At 45.9% G+C, this 15,738-nt stretch overlaps 1 protein-coding gene across 2 annotated transcripts in view; it reads left to right on the top strand.

Annotated features, from left to right (window-relative positions):
- LOC310774586 (myosin phosphatase Rho interacting protein) overlaps positions 1-15,738 on the top strand; it is a 94,187-nt gene that overhangs the window by 46,964 nt on the left and 31,485 nt on the right. For both annotated transcript variants that reach the window (XM_083634675.1, XM_083634676.1), the window contains exons 4-7: positions 2,305-2,456; positions 5,173-5,257; positions 13,921-14,143; positions 15,292-15,738. The exon at positions 15,292-15,738 is cut by the window's right edge and continues 109 nt beyond it. In XM_083634675.1, the coding sequence (XP_083490801.1) occupies positions 2,305-2,456; positions 5,173-5,257; positions 13,921-14,143; positions 15,292-15,738 (907 nt within the window). The remainder of the gene's footprint in view (positions 1-2,304; positions 2,457-5,172; positions 5,258-13,920; positions 14,144-15,291) is intronic.

The following is a 15,738-nucleotide window of genomic DNA, read 5'->3' as shown; positions in this document are numbered from 1 at the left end:
ATTGTAAGTAGAGCCCGACCGATATATTGGTTCGCCGATATTATTGGCCGATCATCGATATATCGTATCGGCCGATATGTTGGCCGATATTGCCGATTTATTTTTTTATTTTTTATTTTTTTTAAGTTATAGACATGTTGTGTACCGTATATTTGATATTTTTTTATTTAATTATTTTAACTATTTGTTCTATTTCTTGTGTTTTTGTATTTCTAGTTATTTATAATTATTAAATTCCCAGTTAAGTTTACTGTTTCATTGCATTGATGTCATTTTGGACAATAAAGTTGATTAATAAGCTGTAAAATATCCTGCCTACATTACATATTTCAATTCATGTCAACTCATATCTTTGTCAAGTGTTTGATATTTGAGGGATCATTGCAAAAAAATCGTGTAATATAATGTGTACCGGTATATATAATCAGGGCTCGACATTAACGGCTGCCCGGTTGCCCCGGGCAACCCAAAAATAAATAGGGCAACCATTTGCACTGTGGGGTGTGTACAGGATCTGTGCTTGTTGAAGAATTAGCCCTTTCCACTCTGCTGTGCCTACAGCAATTTGACACACGATTGCAATGTAGACAATGGTAAAGCAACTGAGAATGAAAAGTAGCATTTAACAGCAACAGGATAAATAGGGCCTCTCAACCGCCCTTTGGGTGGGATTACCACAAACTGTTGACTATTGAATTCTCTGACCACATCAAAGGCCATCCATAGGCTTAAATCGCTCTGTGGCTGACAGGCTATGGTTATGCTGCGCACGTTGGGCCCCTTGAGTCAGATTGAGTCAGTAACTAACTTGAACCTGATACCTTTTAATTTGGTCTCCCACCTTATCGCCTAATGTATTCAGATTTGCTGATGGCTGTAATTTATCATCTGTGGGTCCCTGGTACTGATGGCTTGGGACCTCTGGTATTTTGGTGTCTGTAATTCTGCCTGTGTTTATAGTGCAAAAAAGGTAGGACCCAAAGGTTGTTAAAACAGCTGCCTGTGCCTAGCGTTCTCCTTAGCTATGCTGCACTCATGTTACTTCATTGAGCAATTCTAAATCCCTCAGTCAACTTGAGCTTATCAGGGCTTCTGCCATGGCTTGACTAAGTCAGTTGGAGGTCAGATTCCTGAAGGGGTAATGTGCAGATATTTGTCTGCTTTGAAGTAGTGTCTTTCCAATATACAGTATCTCTTAAACTGTGTTCACACCGAGATATTTATTTTTCTCCCTGTCGCTCGATTCAACCCTTTGGAATCGCTCTGTCGCTGTGTTTAAATCGCTCGTCAACTGGCACAAGAATTGACGGACATCTGGGGGCTAACGTTAGACAGATAAACTGATACAATACTTATTTGCAACAGGTATCGATAGTATCAATAAGGTGGGTATCTGTTGCTTCAACAAGTTCAAAGTGTTCAGTGATGACTAGAGCAGGGCAAATCTGCTGTGTAAGAGCCTAGATTATGGAGCAGCATGTGTCTGTCCGTCTAGCTGTCTTTGTTTATTTTTATGCCTCTTGATGTGTTGTCATTTCCCCCCGTGGTATTGAAAGTGGCATCGATTATCGATATTTCCCTGGCTATCGGCATCGAAGTAGAAATTCTAGCATCATGACATCCCTAGAATCTCTGCGGGGTTTTGACTAGCACGTGCACATAAAATAGCATTATTGTGTCAGCACAACAGCGATCCATTGGACGCCTTACTAAATACATCCTCTTATCTGTGCTCCAAGTCAAGCCAACAAGTCCATTCATTGCAAATGAGCTGCGTCGACGTACACAAAGGCCAGTGTGTGCTTACATAAACCTGCATGTAAAGCCTTGAGTGCGCGCACACACACCAGTGTTCTTCTGCCAGGCCTGTAGCCACACTGTTTTATGGCTGACAGATGGCGTCCATGGCGTCACGCACAGTTGGGTTCACACCTCACAGCGAGTCATCAGACACATTCAAATCAACCCCGCTCAGTGAGTGAACCCATGAACTCGCGCTGTTCATAAATGGCACAGACGGTCCTTTCCACCGGGCCCGCTCAGACTCTGTCTAGGCCCGGGGCATAATATACAAGGTGGACGTTTTTGCGGTCAAAGTGTTCATAATGTGGTGTGTCACTTTGTCACTGGTCAAAGTGTTCATAATGTGGTGTGTCACTTGGTCACTTGGCCTTGGGAATTGTGTCGGAAGACCCGTTTTGAAAGGCCATGTGGAGAGGGAGATGGCGCGGTACGTTGTTGAGTTCTGTTCAGTTGTCTACGTATGAACACTTTCTCCGTGTGTCTCTGTTGTCTTTCCCACAGCCCAGCACTCTGCCCCAGGGCACCATCAACATGAATCAGTGCTCTGATGTCATCGATGGCGAGTCCAGGACGGGCCAGAAGACCTCCCTGTGCATCCTTACCCCCGACAAAGAGCACTTCATACGTGCCGAGTGTAAAGAAATCATCAACGGGTGAGAGATCGAACGAGCCAAGAATGTTGATTTAACATGTATGAAAGAAGCAGTCTTGTGCCATTGGGTGAGCAGTATGCTTTGTGTCGCTGTGTCTTTTGGCTTGAGTCACTAGAGATGACAGAGGTGGAGAAGGGAGAAGAGTTGTGCAACTGCCGATGTTGCACACTGCTCTGCCCCCTGCTGGCTCTGCTGGGCTGTGCATTCAAGGAGTTGTAATCCACACGGCAGTGACAATGCACATTCTTGAACTGTTCCCTCTCCCCGCCTCTCTACCTTCTCTGTCTGTGTTCATAACCCCCCCCCCCCCCCCCCATCAGCCCTGGCGCACTGCTCTGCCCCCTGCTGTTCATAACCCCCCCCCCCCATCAGCCCTGGTGCACTGCTCTGCCCCCTGCTGTATTGCTCAGATTGCAATACAACATAGTCACAGTAAGCTGTGAGCATCATCATTCAGTGTTTCTCTCTGCCTCTGCTGCACTGCTCCTCATTCTAAGTGTTTCTGCACTGCACCCCCCCCCATGCTTGGCTGTAACATGCATATTCACTATTCTTACGAGTCTGACTCACAACACCCCCTCTCCGTTATGCTGCCTTCTCTAGCATTCTCCTCCTCCAATCTCACATCATCTGCCCCCGCTTCCTTGGTTTTGTGCCATCCTGCTGCAAGCACATTGGCCCCGGCAGGGATGTTGCCATCTGACAGGGACTTGGCGCAACTCATGCTAGTTAACTGCCGCGGTTCCGGGTGTTTTGCGGTGTCGTGACGTCACGCTGATTCCTCGTATACCTCTGTGGGGGGGGGGAGAAAGCTTCAGTGTCATTTGTTGTTGTTGATGTTCATATTTCCTTGTTTTCATACTGCATAATATAATATGAGACAATGTATTGATCTTGCACAAAGAATAAAAGAATGACATGTCACTAAGACCACACTGTACTGCGTAGACTGACTATTCACTTGTGGAGATACTGTATCCCTGTCTTGAGAATATATTTATTATGGATTCATGTTCAAATGTGTGCCGGATCTTGACAAAAGCAAAAACAAAATGGTGATGGTGATGACAGATGTCTGGAACTGTGGTGTTGAGTGTCACAGTTCAGTAGTGTTGAATAAGATTTCACACTCCTCACAGAGTTGGTAGACAATGAATGGAATATGTGACACTCTTCAAGTGTTCTGCTCCATAGAGAATGTCTTAACCCATTGATACCTGATGTGGCATTTGCGTGTATATCCCTCATTTGTGTGCGTATCCCTTTAAGACCGCGAACCGCGTCAACGTCTTAAAGGGATACACACACAAATGCTGCATCAGGTATCAATGGGTTAAAGGAGAATTTCAGTATTTTTTTAACCTGGACCTTATTTTCCTAACTTTTTGTGTCAAAGTGTCTTAATGGGACAACAATTTCTGAATTTGGTCCATTATTGCCCGAGATGGCTTTAGCTCGTTTAGTGGACCTATACATGCACGCTTCGTGTATGCCCTGCCTGCATCTGCTCCAGCCCGGTGCGCCATTCCCAGCTGAAACAATCCCGGTCAATACCGGAACCAACTCAGAAAGTGTTGTTCCGAGGAGTCACTTGGACACAACAAGTTAAGAAAATAGGGTAGAGGTTGAAAAATACAGAAATTCTCCTCCAATAGCAACAGTATGACAGTATTATCTGTGCTGTGCCATTTCACAGTATGACACACTATAACCCTGTCTAATATAATATATAATATATAATATATATTATAATTATAACAATATGACAGTATTATAATAATACTGTCTATAATATAATATATAATATACAGTATATTATAATTATAACAGTATTATCCGTGCTGTGCCATATCAACAGTGGGGAATAGCCGTAGACTGCATACAAATATGGACACCGTGACGTCATCCATTGGTTTGTGGCCGCTGCCATCTTGGTTGTTGCGGACAGGTGACCTGTCAATCACGCCCAGAACATCTCTTGTCTGGTCTTTTTTTATCGTCTTTATTTTACTGTAAACGGGTCAGTTGTATAAAAATTCACCCCCGTACAGCTGTCATGAAAGGTGAAGTTAGCTATACAGTAGGGGTGTCAAAAATAATCGATTATAAGATGCATCGCGATGCGGACCTGCACGATTCTGCATCGATTCACAAATGTCAAAAATCGATTATGAAAAAAAAAGAAAAGATAATCGAATAAAATATAATGGAAGTACATGCAGTTGTTTATTTGGATCATAATACAATGCAATTCCAAATGCACTTTTATTTTAAAAGTAGCCACACAGTGAGAAAAAAGAGAGTGAGAAAAGATAAATCATGTATTGGGAAAAAAAGTGATGCATCGATTGAAGATGCATCGAGATGCATCGTTAATCGTAATCGAATCGAATCGTAGCCCTCTAAATCGTAATCGAATTGAATCGTGAGGCCAGTGAAGATTCACAGCCCTACTATACAGCCCAAAACCATTTTTTTAATTATTTATGCTGTATAGTCTGGCATTTTAACATGTACGTGAATGGGGACTGACTTCCTCTTTTGGAGCCAGCCTCAAGTGGCCATTCGAAAGTATTATTTATATACCGGTTCAAAGAACGTTGTCCCAACGGCTTTTGACCCCCACCACCGGCGCAGTGTTTGCACAGTCTGCATTTAATGCTTTCAGGGCCGTCACTTTCAGATGAGCTTTCTGACGTTTTGATGATCTTTCTAGGTGGCAGGAGGCTCTGACCGTCTACCCCAGGACCAACAAGCAGAACCAGAAGAAGAAACGCAAGGTTGAACCAGCCACTCCCCAGGTAATGCAGCCACTCACCTGCTCCATGGTAAAGTGCTTTTACCTTGATCATCATGGGATGTTTTGCTACACATTCTATAGTTTGTATTTATATTGAGGAGCATTTGACACAGTGCATCCCTGAGTCAGACTGAAATAGGTGAATGGGGTTAGGGCTCTGTATGCTGCCTACGTGATTTGTCGCAGTGCTCATTGTGAATAGCTTATCAGCTGGTTAGCAGGGATCCTGAAGGTTGACTAAGCTATCAGCTGGTTAGCAGGGATCCTGAAGGTTGACTAAGCTATCAGCTGGTTAGCAGGGATCCTGAAGGTTGACTAAGCTATCAGCTGGTTAGCAGGGCTCATGAAGGCTGACTAAGCTATCAGCTGGTTAGCAGGGCTCATGAAGGCTGACTAAGCTATCAGCTGGTTAGCAGGGAGCCTGCAGGTTGACTAAGCTATCAGCTGGTTAGCAGGGATCCTGAAGGCTGACTAAGCTATCAGCTGGTTAGCAGGGCTCCTGAAGGCTGACTAAGCTATCAGCTGGTTAGCAGGGCTCCTGAAGGCTGACTAAGCTATCAGCTGGTTAGCAGGGCTCCTGAAGGCTGACTAAGCTATCAGCTGGTTAGCAGGGCTCCTGAAGGCTGACTAAGCTATCAGCTGGTTAGCAGGGCTCATGAAGGCTGACTAAGCTACCAGCTGGTTAGCAGGGCTCCTGAAGGCTGACTAAGCTATCAGCTGGTTAGCAGGGCTCCTGAAGGCTGACTAAGCTATCAGCTGGTTAGCAGGGCTCCTGAAGGCTGACTAAGCTATCAGCTGGTTAGCAGGGCTCCTGAAGGCTGACTAAGCTATCAGCTGGTTAGCAGGGCTCCTGAAGGCTGACTAAGCTATCAGCTGGTTAGCAGGGCTCCTGAAGGCTGACTAAGCTATCAGCTGGTTAGCAGGGCTCCTGAAGGCTGACTAAGCTATCAGCTGGTTAGCAGGGCTCCTGAAGGCTGACTAAGCTATCAGCTGGTTAGCAGGGCTCCTGCAGGCTGACTAAGCTACCAGCTGGTTAGCAGGGCTCATGAAGGCTGACTAAGCTATCAGCTGGTTAGCAGGGATCCTGAATGCTGACTAAGCTATCAGCTGGTTAGCAGAGATCCTGAATGCTGACTAAGCTATCAGCTGGTTAGCAGGGATCAAAAAGTGGCAAAAAGCAAGCAAGCACTTCAGGCTGATGATAGCAGCTGTGCTCTAAAACAACATTCAGCAATGTCACCACACACTCGTCCTGCTTGTGCACTGAGAGGCCTGGCAGTTGGTCTGCCAGTGACACAGCGTTGCCAACGTTTGCTTCTGTGTGATTACAACTGTTTGTTTTTTCTTGGACTATTTTAGTAAGAACATGATGGATCTTTCAAAGCCATGTTTATACAGTAGATGCAGTATTGATTCAGTTTGGTAACAGAGAGAGAGGCACACACACACACACACACACACACACACACACACACACACACACACACACACACACACAGCAGAGTGGAGTGCTGATGATCAAAGGCTAGAAGGCCCGGATTCAAGCCATGTGGCAGCTAGACTCAGTTCTCAGTCTCTATCTGCGTCGCACAACTAGAGACTGAGTAGCCTGGTAAACCAGCCAGTCAACTAGAGACTGAGTAGCCTGGTAAACCAGCCAGTCAACTAGAGACTGAGTAGCCTGGTAAACCAGCCAGTCAACTAGGGACTGAGTAGCCTGGTAAACCAGCCAGTCAACTAGAGACTGAGTAGCCTAGTAAAGCAGCCAGTCAACTAGAGACTGAGTAGCCTGGTAAACCAGCCAGTCAACTAGGGACTGAGTAGCCTGGTAAACCAGCCAGTCAACTAGAGACTGTGTAGCCTGGTAAACCAGCCAGTCAACTAGAGACTGAGTAGCCTGGTAAACCAGCCAGTCAACTAGAGACTGAGTAGCCTGGTAAACCAGCCAGTCAACTAGAGACTGAGTAGCCTGGTAAACCAGCCAGTCAACTAGAGACTGTGTAGCCTGGTAAACCAGCCAGTCAACTAGAGACTGAGTAGCCTGGTAAACCAGCCAGTCAACTAGAGACTGAGTAGCCTGGTAGACCAGCCAGTCAACTAGAGACTGGGTAGCCTGGTAGACCAGCCAGTCAACTAGAGACTGAGTAGCCTGGTAGACCAGCCAGTCAACTAGAGACTGAGTAGCCTGGTAAACCAGCCAGTCAACTAGAGACTGTGTAGCCTGGTAAACCAGCCAGTCAACTAGAGACTGGGTAGCCTGGTAAACCAGCCACACATTTTCATGTGGGTACAAGCTTGCATGTGCTGTACAGTATAACATAACAGAGTGATGTAAAGGTGCTGTACAGTATAACACAGGGGTGTCAGACTCATATTAGGTAGAGGGCCGGATTTGTTCAACTGAGACCTCATGGGGGCCGGATTTTTTTTTTTTACTAAAATCAATTCGACTCATTTACCCATTTACTTCACAAAAGAAATACTGCTCTTTCCATTTCTCTTGAAACTGCCTGCATTCCGTGTCAACCTTTCTCTTTTTCGACAGCATCTTGTTGATTCCTTTGTTTTTTGGTAGGTAGCCGAATGCACGATTCAATTCCAGCGTGGCATCATGGCGGCTTTGTTTACACCTGATGACCTACTGACATACTTCCTTGTAGTGCAGGTTAATTAACTTATGAATGAACTCTTAGCTTGCTTATTAGCCACACGTAGTTCATGATAATGGGGTGTGAATTTAATAATAATAATTATTATTTTTATTTTTATTTTTTTATATTCCAAAACATCTCGCGGGCCGGATGAAACCTGCCCGCGGGCCGGATCCGGCACGCGGGCCGTATCTCTGACATCCCTGAACATAACAGAGCAATGTAAAGGTGCTGTACAGTATAACATAACGGCAATGTAAAGGTGCTGTACAGTATAACATAACAGAGCAATGTAAAGGTGCTGTACAGTATAACATAACGGCAATGTAAAGGTGCTGTACAGTATAACATAACAGAGCAATGTAAAGGTGCTGTACAGTATAACATAACGGCAATGTAAAGGTGCTGTACAGTATAACATAACAGAGTGATGTAAAGGTGCTGTACAGTATAACATAACAGCAATGTAAAGGTGCTGTACAGTATAACATAACAGCAATGTAAAGGTGCTGTACAGTATAACATAACAGCAATGTAAAGGTGCTGTACAGTATAACATAACAGCAATGTAAAGGTGCATCACTGCAATCATGGTTTTAATGACAAGATGGAGTCATGGCATTTGATATTGTATGGCACAGACCACCCACTTTGGGATACAGTTGCCATTTTCCTTTCCTCCCTCCTTTTTGATGTGAGGCCAGACTTGTGGTGGTGGGGAGGGGGAGGGGGAGGGGGAGGGGGACGGCACAAAACAGTCTCTGAAGTTCATTGTCTGCTTCCTCTAATGACGGTGCCCTGAATCAGTCTGGCCTTACTGAGCTTTCACAAACGCGCTCATTTGCAGAGGGACAGCAGAGACACAGACGTGACCTCGACTCGTTTGTCCCACGTGGCTTCCCGTCATTTATGTCTGCTTTTGTTTTTTTGTCAGTGCGTCCATCAACAAAGCTTCCTTGTGTAGGTGTGACTGCCTGTCAGTGTCTTCAAATTGTGACTCGTCTGCTTCTATTTACATTTCATTATGTGACTCCTTTCTTCTTGTCAGTTTCTGTCCCTTGAACTGTTGCCACCTGATTGACTGTCATTGTGTCTTTGTATGTTTTCATCTCATTGGCTCGACTGTCTGAACCCCCCCCCCCCCCCCCTGTTCTCCCCCCCCCCCCCCCCCCCAGCAATTGGGAAGTTGCTAGGAGCTCTTCCTTCCAAACAATACTATAATGACAGGGCCCAAAACTGGATCAGCCGTCGCTGTAGAGCTGGAAACTCCAGCCAGTAGTTATTAAGATATTTTAGTACGACACAGTTCCTTCCTACCGGTCTCCCTCCTCCTTGCTTTTGTGTGTACGTAGGAAATTACTACAGGAGTTGCTGGTAGATAAATCTGCCAAGCCGTGTAATTAACGTCGTTAACTTGTGAGAGCGATGATGCTTTCGTTGCTCGTCTCAGGTCAGTTTGCAGCATTGTCTCGTGGGCTGGTCTGTGCTGCTCTCAGGCTCGTTGCTTGTCTCAGGTCAGTTTGCAGCATTGTCTCGTGGGCTGGTCTGTGCTGCTCTCAGGCTCGTGGCTTGTCTCAGGTCAGTTTGCAGCCTTTGTCTCGTGGGCTGGTCTGTGCTGCTCTCAGGCTCGTTGCTTGTCTCAGGTCAGTTTGCAGCATTGTCTCGTGGGCTGGTCTGTGCTGCTCTCAGGCTCGTTGCTTGTCTCAGGTCAGTTTGCAGCCTTTGTCTCATGGGCTGGTCTGTGCTGCTCTCAGGCCAGTTTCCTTTGCTAGGTATGATTGCACAGCGGAGATTGTCACAAAGACACACCCACCCTCGTGATAAGGCCTCTCTGTTCACCCACCTCCTCAGTGTCAAGCCCACATTGTCGCCTGAAAGCTCTCCACCCACTTTAGCAGCATTTGACAGGAGACACCTGCCAGGCGAGCTATGTCAATACATGGGCACAGAAACACCTGTTTGCCTTCTGGGAAGTGCCCTCAAAGTCAAACACTTGACAATGAGAAACAGGAACAAATGCTCTGTCAAGAAATGCTCGTAATTATTGCAGTCACGGATTGGACCTGAAAGTTGTCGCTCTGTCCTTCCAGATTGCTCTGTTGTTCTTAAGCACTAAAATACAAAACCTCTTGTAATGCTTGCCTTCTGTTCCCATTTCCCTTTGGATAGAAGTTGCTACTGACAAAAAAGGGCAGACCCCATAACCTTGCCCCCGGAGCCACATTGACAAACACTTTTTTTTGCAAGCGCCACAATCCCATAAGCGTCCCTTTCCTCCCTGCAGCAGCAGTTGGGTTCTGTTTGTGTCTCCAGCTCTTCAGCCCTTACTGTAATGCTCCACCTTACTGTAGTGTTCCACCTTACTGTAATGTTACACCTTACTGTAATGTTCCACCTTACTGCCTTACTGTAGTGTTACACCTTACTGTAGTGCTCCACCTTACTGTAATGTTCCACCTTACTGCCTTACTGTAGTGTTACACCTTACTGTAGTGCTCCACCTTACTGTAATGTTCCACCTTACTGCCTTACTGTAGTGTTACACCTTACTGTAGTGCTCCACCTTACTGTAATGTTCCACCTTACTGCCTTACTGTAGTGTTACACCTTACTGTAGTGCTCCACCTTACTGTAGTGCTCCACCTTACTGTAGTGTTCCACCTTACTGTAATGTTCCACCTTACTGTAGTGTTCCACCTTACTGTAGTGCTCCACCTTACTGTAGTGCTCCACCTTACTGTAGTGTTCCACCTTACTGTAATGTTCCACCTTACTGTAGTGTTCCACCTTACTGTAGTGCTCCACCTTACTGTAGTGCTCCACCTTACTGTAGTGTTCCACCTTACTGTAATGTTCCACCTTACTGTAGTGTTACACCTTACTGTAGTGCTCCACCTTACTGTAGTGTTACACCTTACTGTAGTGTTACACCTTACTGTAGTGTTCCACCTTACTGTAGTGTTCCACCTTACTGTAATGCTCCACCTTACTGTAGTGTTACACCTTACTGTAGTGTTACACCTTACTGTAATGTTACACCTTACTGCCTTACTGTAGTGTTACACCTTACTGTAGTGTTACACCTTACTGTAGTGTTACACCTTACTGTAGTGTTCCACCTTACTGTAATGTTCCACCTTACTGTAATGTTCCACCTTACTGTAGTGCTCCACCTTACTGTAATGTTCCACCTTACTGTAATGTTCCACCTTTCACAAAGTCCATACTCAACCTTGGCTGCGTGTTCCGTGATGGCGCTGCAAATTGGACCTTTTGAATTATGAAACGACGTTAACACAAAGCAGACATATGGATTTTCCCGAACCCATGGACACAAAGAAAAAACCCAGAGTGCACCAGTACTCTTTCAATGTTCCATATCCCTCTTCATATTTGCGTTCCTTACGTTCTTTAGCCATTTTATGTTCATGCTAAGTTTCACCTTGCACTTTTCTCGCGCGCCTCCAAAGTGCGAGACCTGAGATCAATGGTGATTGGTTGTTCAGACGGTTGCGGGGTTGGTGTGTGTGTGTGTGTCTGTGTGTGTGTGTGTGGTTGATTTGACTTGAGAATGAAATGTTGATTAATTCCGCTGAGGACTTAGAAGAACTACCCATAAAGGAGGCGTGGGTTGAGTATCACTGACCTATGGCAAAAAAAGACAAAGAAAAAAACATGGATAAAGTAGCCAGGAACTCCTCAAGGTCCCTCAACTTGAACTGGACCTCAACTCTTTCATTTATTTTATAATAATAACATTATTATTATAGTATTGATTATACTCAGCAATAGATGCACACATTAACATAAGAGGCTTTTTGTGATTGGCAGGCCGGCGTAGCTCCACGCTTTTCTGCTGGAGACATGAACGGACACCCCCCCGTGAGTTCAGCTTGGCCAAACTCCTCTTCCAGATCACACTCCTTACAAATCACACCTCATTCAACTCCCGCTCAATCTAGGTGAAAGGGGAATCAAGCCAACATGCTATTTGCACCTCTCTCCTTGTCTTGATCCTCAGCACAGCGGCGTGTTGGTGGTGACTGAAGTGGGCGGGCCCATGAGATTATATTTGAGGGGCCCTTTGCTTCTCTGTCGCTTTCAAAATCTTGCTTTCACTTCTTATTGGCTCAAATTATCTGTGGGTTTGCTAATCACCAAATGGATTGTGATTGCAATGTACTGGTTGCATAAAAACTTTGACTGCAATAGCAAGTGTTTTGTTCCTTTACTTTGCATTCATTAATCATTTCAAGATGGTAAGTATGATTTCTTTTCATCCTTATGATATTTCTAAATTTTCTATTCTACAGAATGTCTTCGTTGTCTGTTCTTTGTCCTCTGTATTCTCTAATAACACAGGTGTGTCTGCCATAAAGGAGCTCTTTGTTCTTTGTTGAGCAGTCCGTCCCTGTGACTTCCTCCTTACCACAAATCCTTCTTCCCCTTCTCAGAATTTGTTATTTTGCTTTTATCATGGAAACAATTTTCCTTTGCTCTGTCACTCTGGATTTGACTTGAAAGCAGGACATAAAAATCAAGAGACATGGGGGGGAAAAAAGAAAATACCGTACACCAGTGGTGTCCAATAATGTCTTATGGAGGACCAAGATAGTGCTGGTTTTCCTTCCAACCAACCAAACACTACAGCAGCTGATTGAACTGAATGGCAAACCTTGAAACAGAGAGGGAGAAACTATCAGTGTTGGGGGTAACTCATTACAAAAGTAACATATTACATGTAATGTATTACTTTTAGCAGTCACTCAGTAATACAACTTATTACCAATAGGATTTCAGTAATATTATACCAGTTACTTTGTCAAGTAACACAAGTTACAAATGTGTTTTTGTTTTAATCAAAGCACACATTTAAATAAAGATACAATAATTTCCTAATCAAATTGTGTTTTTATGCAAATAACCACTATAGATGACAATAAAGGAAAAGGATAACATTTAGAATGTTGGACGGTTTAACACTGACTTCAAGACTGTTTAAATTATTTTTCGGGATCGTTCCAGGGTGCCAATGTCATTCTGCTACTGCTGTTATTTTGGTGAAAGTAATGCAAACGTAGTGTAATAAGTAACTCTACACAGACAGTAATATTTTAAAGTAACGTATTACTTTCAAATGAAAGTAACTAGTAATATGTAGTATATTACATTTTGAGAGTAACTTGCTCTGGAAACTATTCAGTGAAATGTGTTGAAAGTGATCAGTCTAGTGATCAGTTGGAATGAAACCTGGCAACTGCATGCCACATGAATGGATGCCGCTGCAATAGACAATAGGTGTAATGTAGAGTACATGTTAAAGGCCTGTGTCGACCTAGCATCTTTTCATCAGCTCCGGCGTCTTTTTTCAGTTGTTTCCAATGAGGAGCGAGCGTATGCGGGCGCACACGGACGTCTAGAGAAAGTGCGCTGCGCCCAGCATCTATTTTCACAGCGCTCTGGCATTTTTGTGCGCCGGCTCCCAGCTGAAAATATTTTAACTTTTCAGAAAGACGCTGGTGTGGGGTGCTCCTTTTCTGGCAATTAATCATATGGAGAAACTATCACAACAGAGACAGAAAGGCTCAATTGTGGGAGCAGATTGGCAGCTAGACACTTAATATTTCTGGTGAGTGTTGAGCTTAATCACTGTAGTGTGTTGTTAGCTAATGTTAGCTGTCGGCTATCAAGCTAGCTACCGCACTGAACTAACGTTACTTTCACACTGCTTCCTTGCATATTGTGCGCTGAGATCAGCGCTCCCCAGCGTACTTTCAGCGTTTAACGGTCAGAAAAAGACGCTAGATGGACACACGGCCTAAGACGTCATTATTTAAAAAGTGTCATGCGTTTATGGAATGTGTTTTACCATTCACTATTCACTGTTGATTTTCCTTTCTGTTCATCTCTCTTCCACCTGTCTTCCTTTTCTCTCTAGTCTTTGTGCGACCTCACCGTCCTTTATCTCCTTTCCTCCTCCCACCCCCTCTGTCCGTCCCCGGCCCCTCCCCAGGAGCCCGGCCCCGCCAAGGTGACGGTGACCAGCAGCGGCGGCGGCAGCATCCCGTGCCTGCCCAGCAGCATAGCCAGCGCCGAGCGCGTCCCGGCCAGCCGGGCGAGCCTGTGGCAAGAGGAGGCCCGCTGGAGCCGAGCCACCATCCCCTGCAGCCGCAGCGCCTCCTGTCTGAGCCAGCTGGCCCAGAGCCACCCGGGCTCCAGTGTCACCAGTCAAGACGGTGAGGATTTAAGGAGAGGGCGTGGAAATTCATACACACACACACACACACACACACACACACACACAAGCTGCTGTCTCACTGACATCACCTTGAGATGGTTTTGCAAGTCACCGTCAACAGAAATGTGTTGCCACTTGCCGTTTTGTTTGGCTGCACTTTCAGTTTCTATTTGTATGAAATTGTCACTAGAGTGGCTTTTAAACATGAAGTCTGGATCATCTCTGGCTGGGATATTTTCCGGTTTTACCTTTTTAAACATGAGGGTTTAGAAACAGCTTGTTTAGAAACAGCTGGAAATGGTCAGTATTCTCTCTGCCAGTGGGCGGGGGGAGGGTGTGCGGGAGCATGCACGTTATTCCCTACAAGGCAAATAGTTGTCGTGTCGTGTGAGTCATCGTCGGCGCTGTGCTACATTGAAACACAGCTTTAGCGAATCTTTAACCAAACTCCATTCAAAAACATGCCGTTTTAACGGAGTCCATTCCGACCACGAGGGGTGGCAATGTGCCAAAAAATGAGCGCCTCCGCCTTTGTTAGGCTACATAAAGCCGCCCAGTCAAAATAGTGGTCGGACCGTCGTCAATCACTGTGGGTGATTTATTTTACAAGTGGCATTCAAGTCATATCTGACTAGTTTTCAATGTATTTCTCCCCACAAAAGTTAGCCTTTTCTGACATGGGAGCAAGCAAGCAGCGCAGCAGTAAGCGTCCCTCCTGATGCACCAGACCTGCCTGCCTGCATAGCTGAAGCGCGTTGGGATCCCTCTACCAAACAATTCAAGCCGTTTTTGCAGCACTTGAGGAAACCGTGAGTTTGCTCGTTTAATTCGTTGATATAAGCGATTGCCCGAACGATTAATTAATTAATAAACTACGTGAACGTGAAGTGCCACCACCCGCCCACATAACAGCTAGCCTACATGATCAGGATCATGAGCTGCCAGAGTTAAACAGCAGCTGCTTTTGCGCTAATCCGGATCCTACACCGGCGACCGAGATGAATATGATACAGACTCGCGGGAGTGCGCGTAGGCCGGCTAATTGTTGTTTAACATGCAGGCCAACCGGCTAGGAGTGGGTTATAATACGGATTCCACTGCATGTTAAGAAGTGGCTTAGGTGTCTCTGGATCGATCCTTTCCCAGATGGCACCACCATCAGCAGTGGTCGCAAGGTACGAGTGGAGAGCGGTTACTTTTCCCTGGAGAAGACCAAGTCTGAGTCGTCGGCGCCGCCCACGCAGCCACCCCAGCACCTGCCCCTGTCCTCCTCAGCGTCCTCCTCGTTAGGAGCCCCCGACCACAGGTACAGCCCCGAGTCAGACCCCCACAACTCCCCTTATTACCCCTCCCCAGACCCCCTCCCTTCCCCAGGCGCCCTCCTCTCCCCCAGCTACTCCACCATCAGCTCCTCCCAGAGCTCGCTGGACTCCGAGCCCAGCAGCAGCAGCGCGCCCAGCTGGGACGGGCGCAGCGGCGGCGGAGGGAGCGTTAGTAGCGTCAGTGGAGGAGGAGGAGGAGGCGGCGGCGGCAGGGTGGGCCGGCCCGGCAGGGAGTACGCTGCGCTGTCGGACGTGCCGCGGGCTCGCAGGC

The sequence above is a fragment of the Poromitra crassiceps genome (genome assembly GCF_964638095.1).
Source record: "Poromitra crassiceps genome assembly, chromosome: 4".
Lineage (NCBI taxonomy): Eukaryota > Metazoa > Chordata > Actinopteri > Beryciformes > Melamphaidae > Poromitra > Poromitra crassiceps.
Note: the sequence above shows the minus strand (reverse complement) of the source record. Positions and strands in the feature narration are given on the sequence as shown.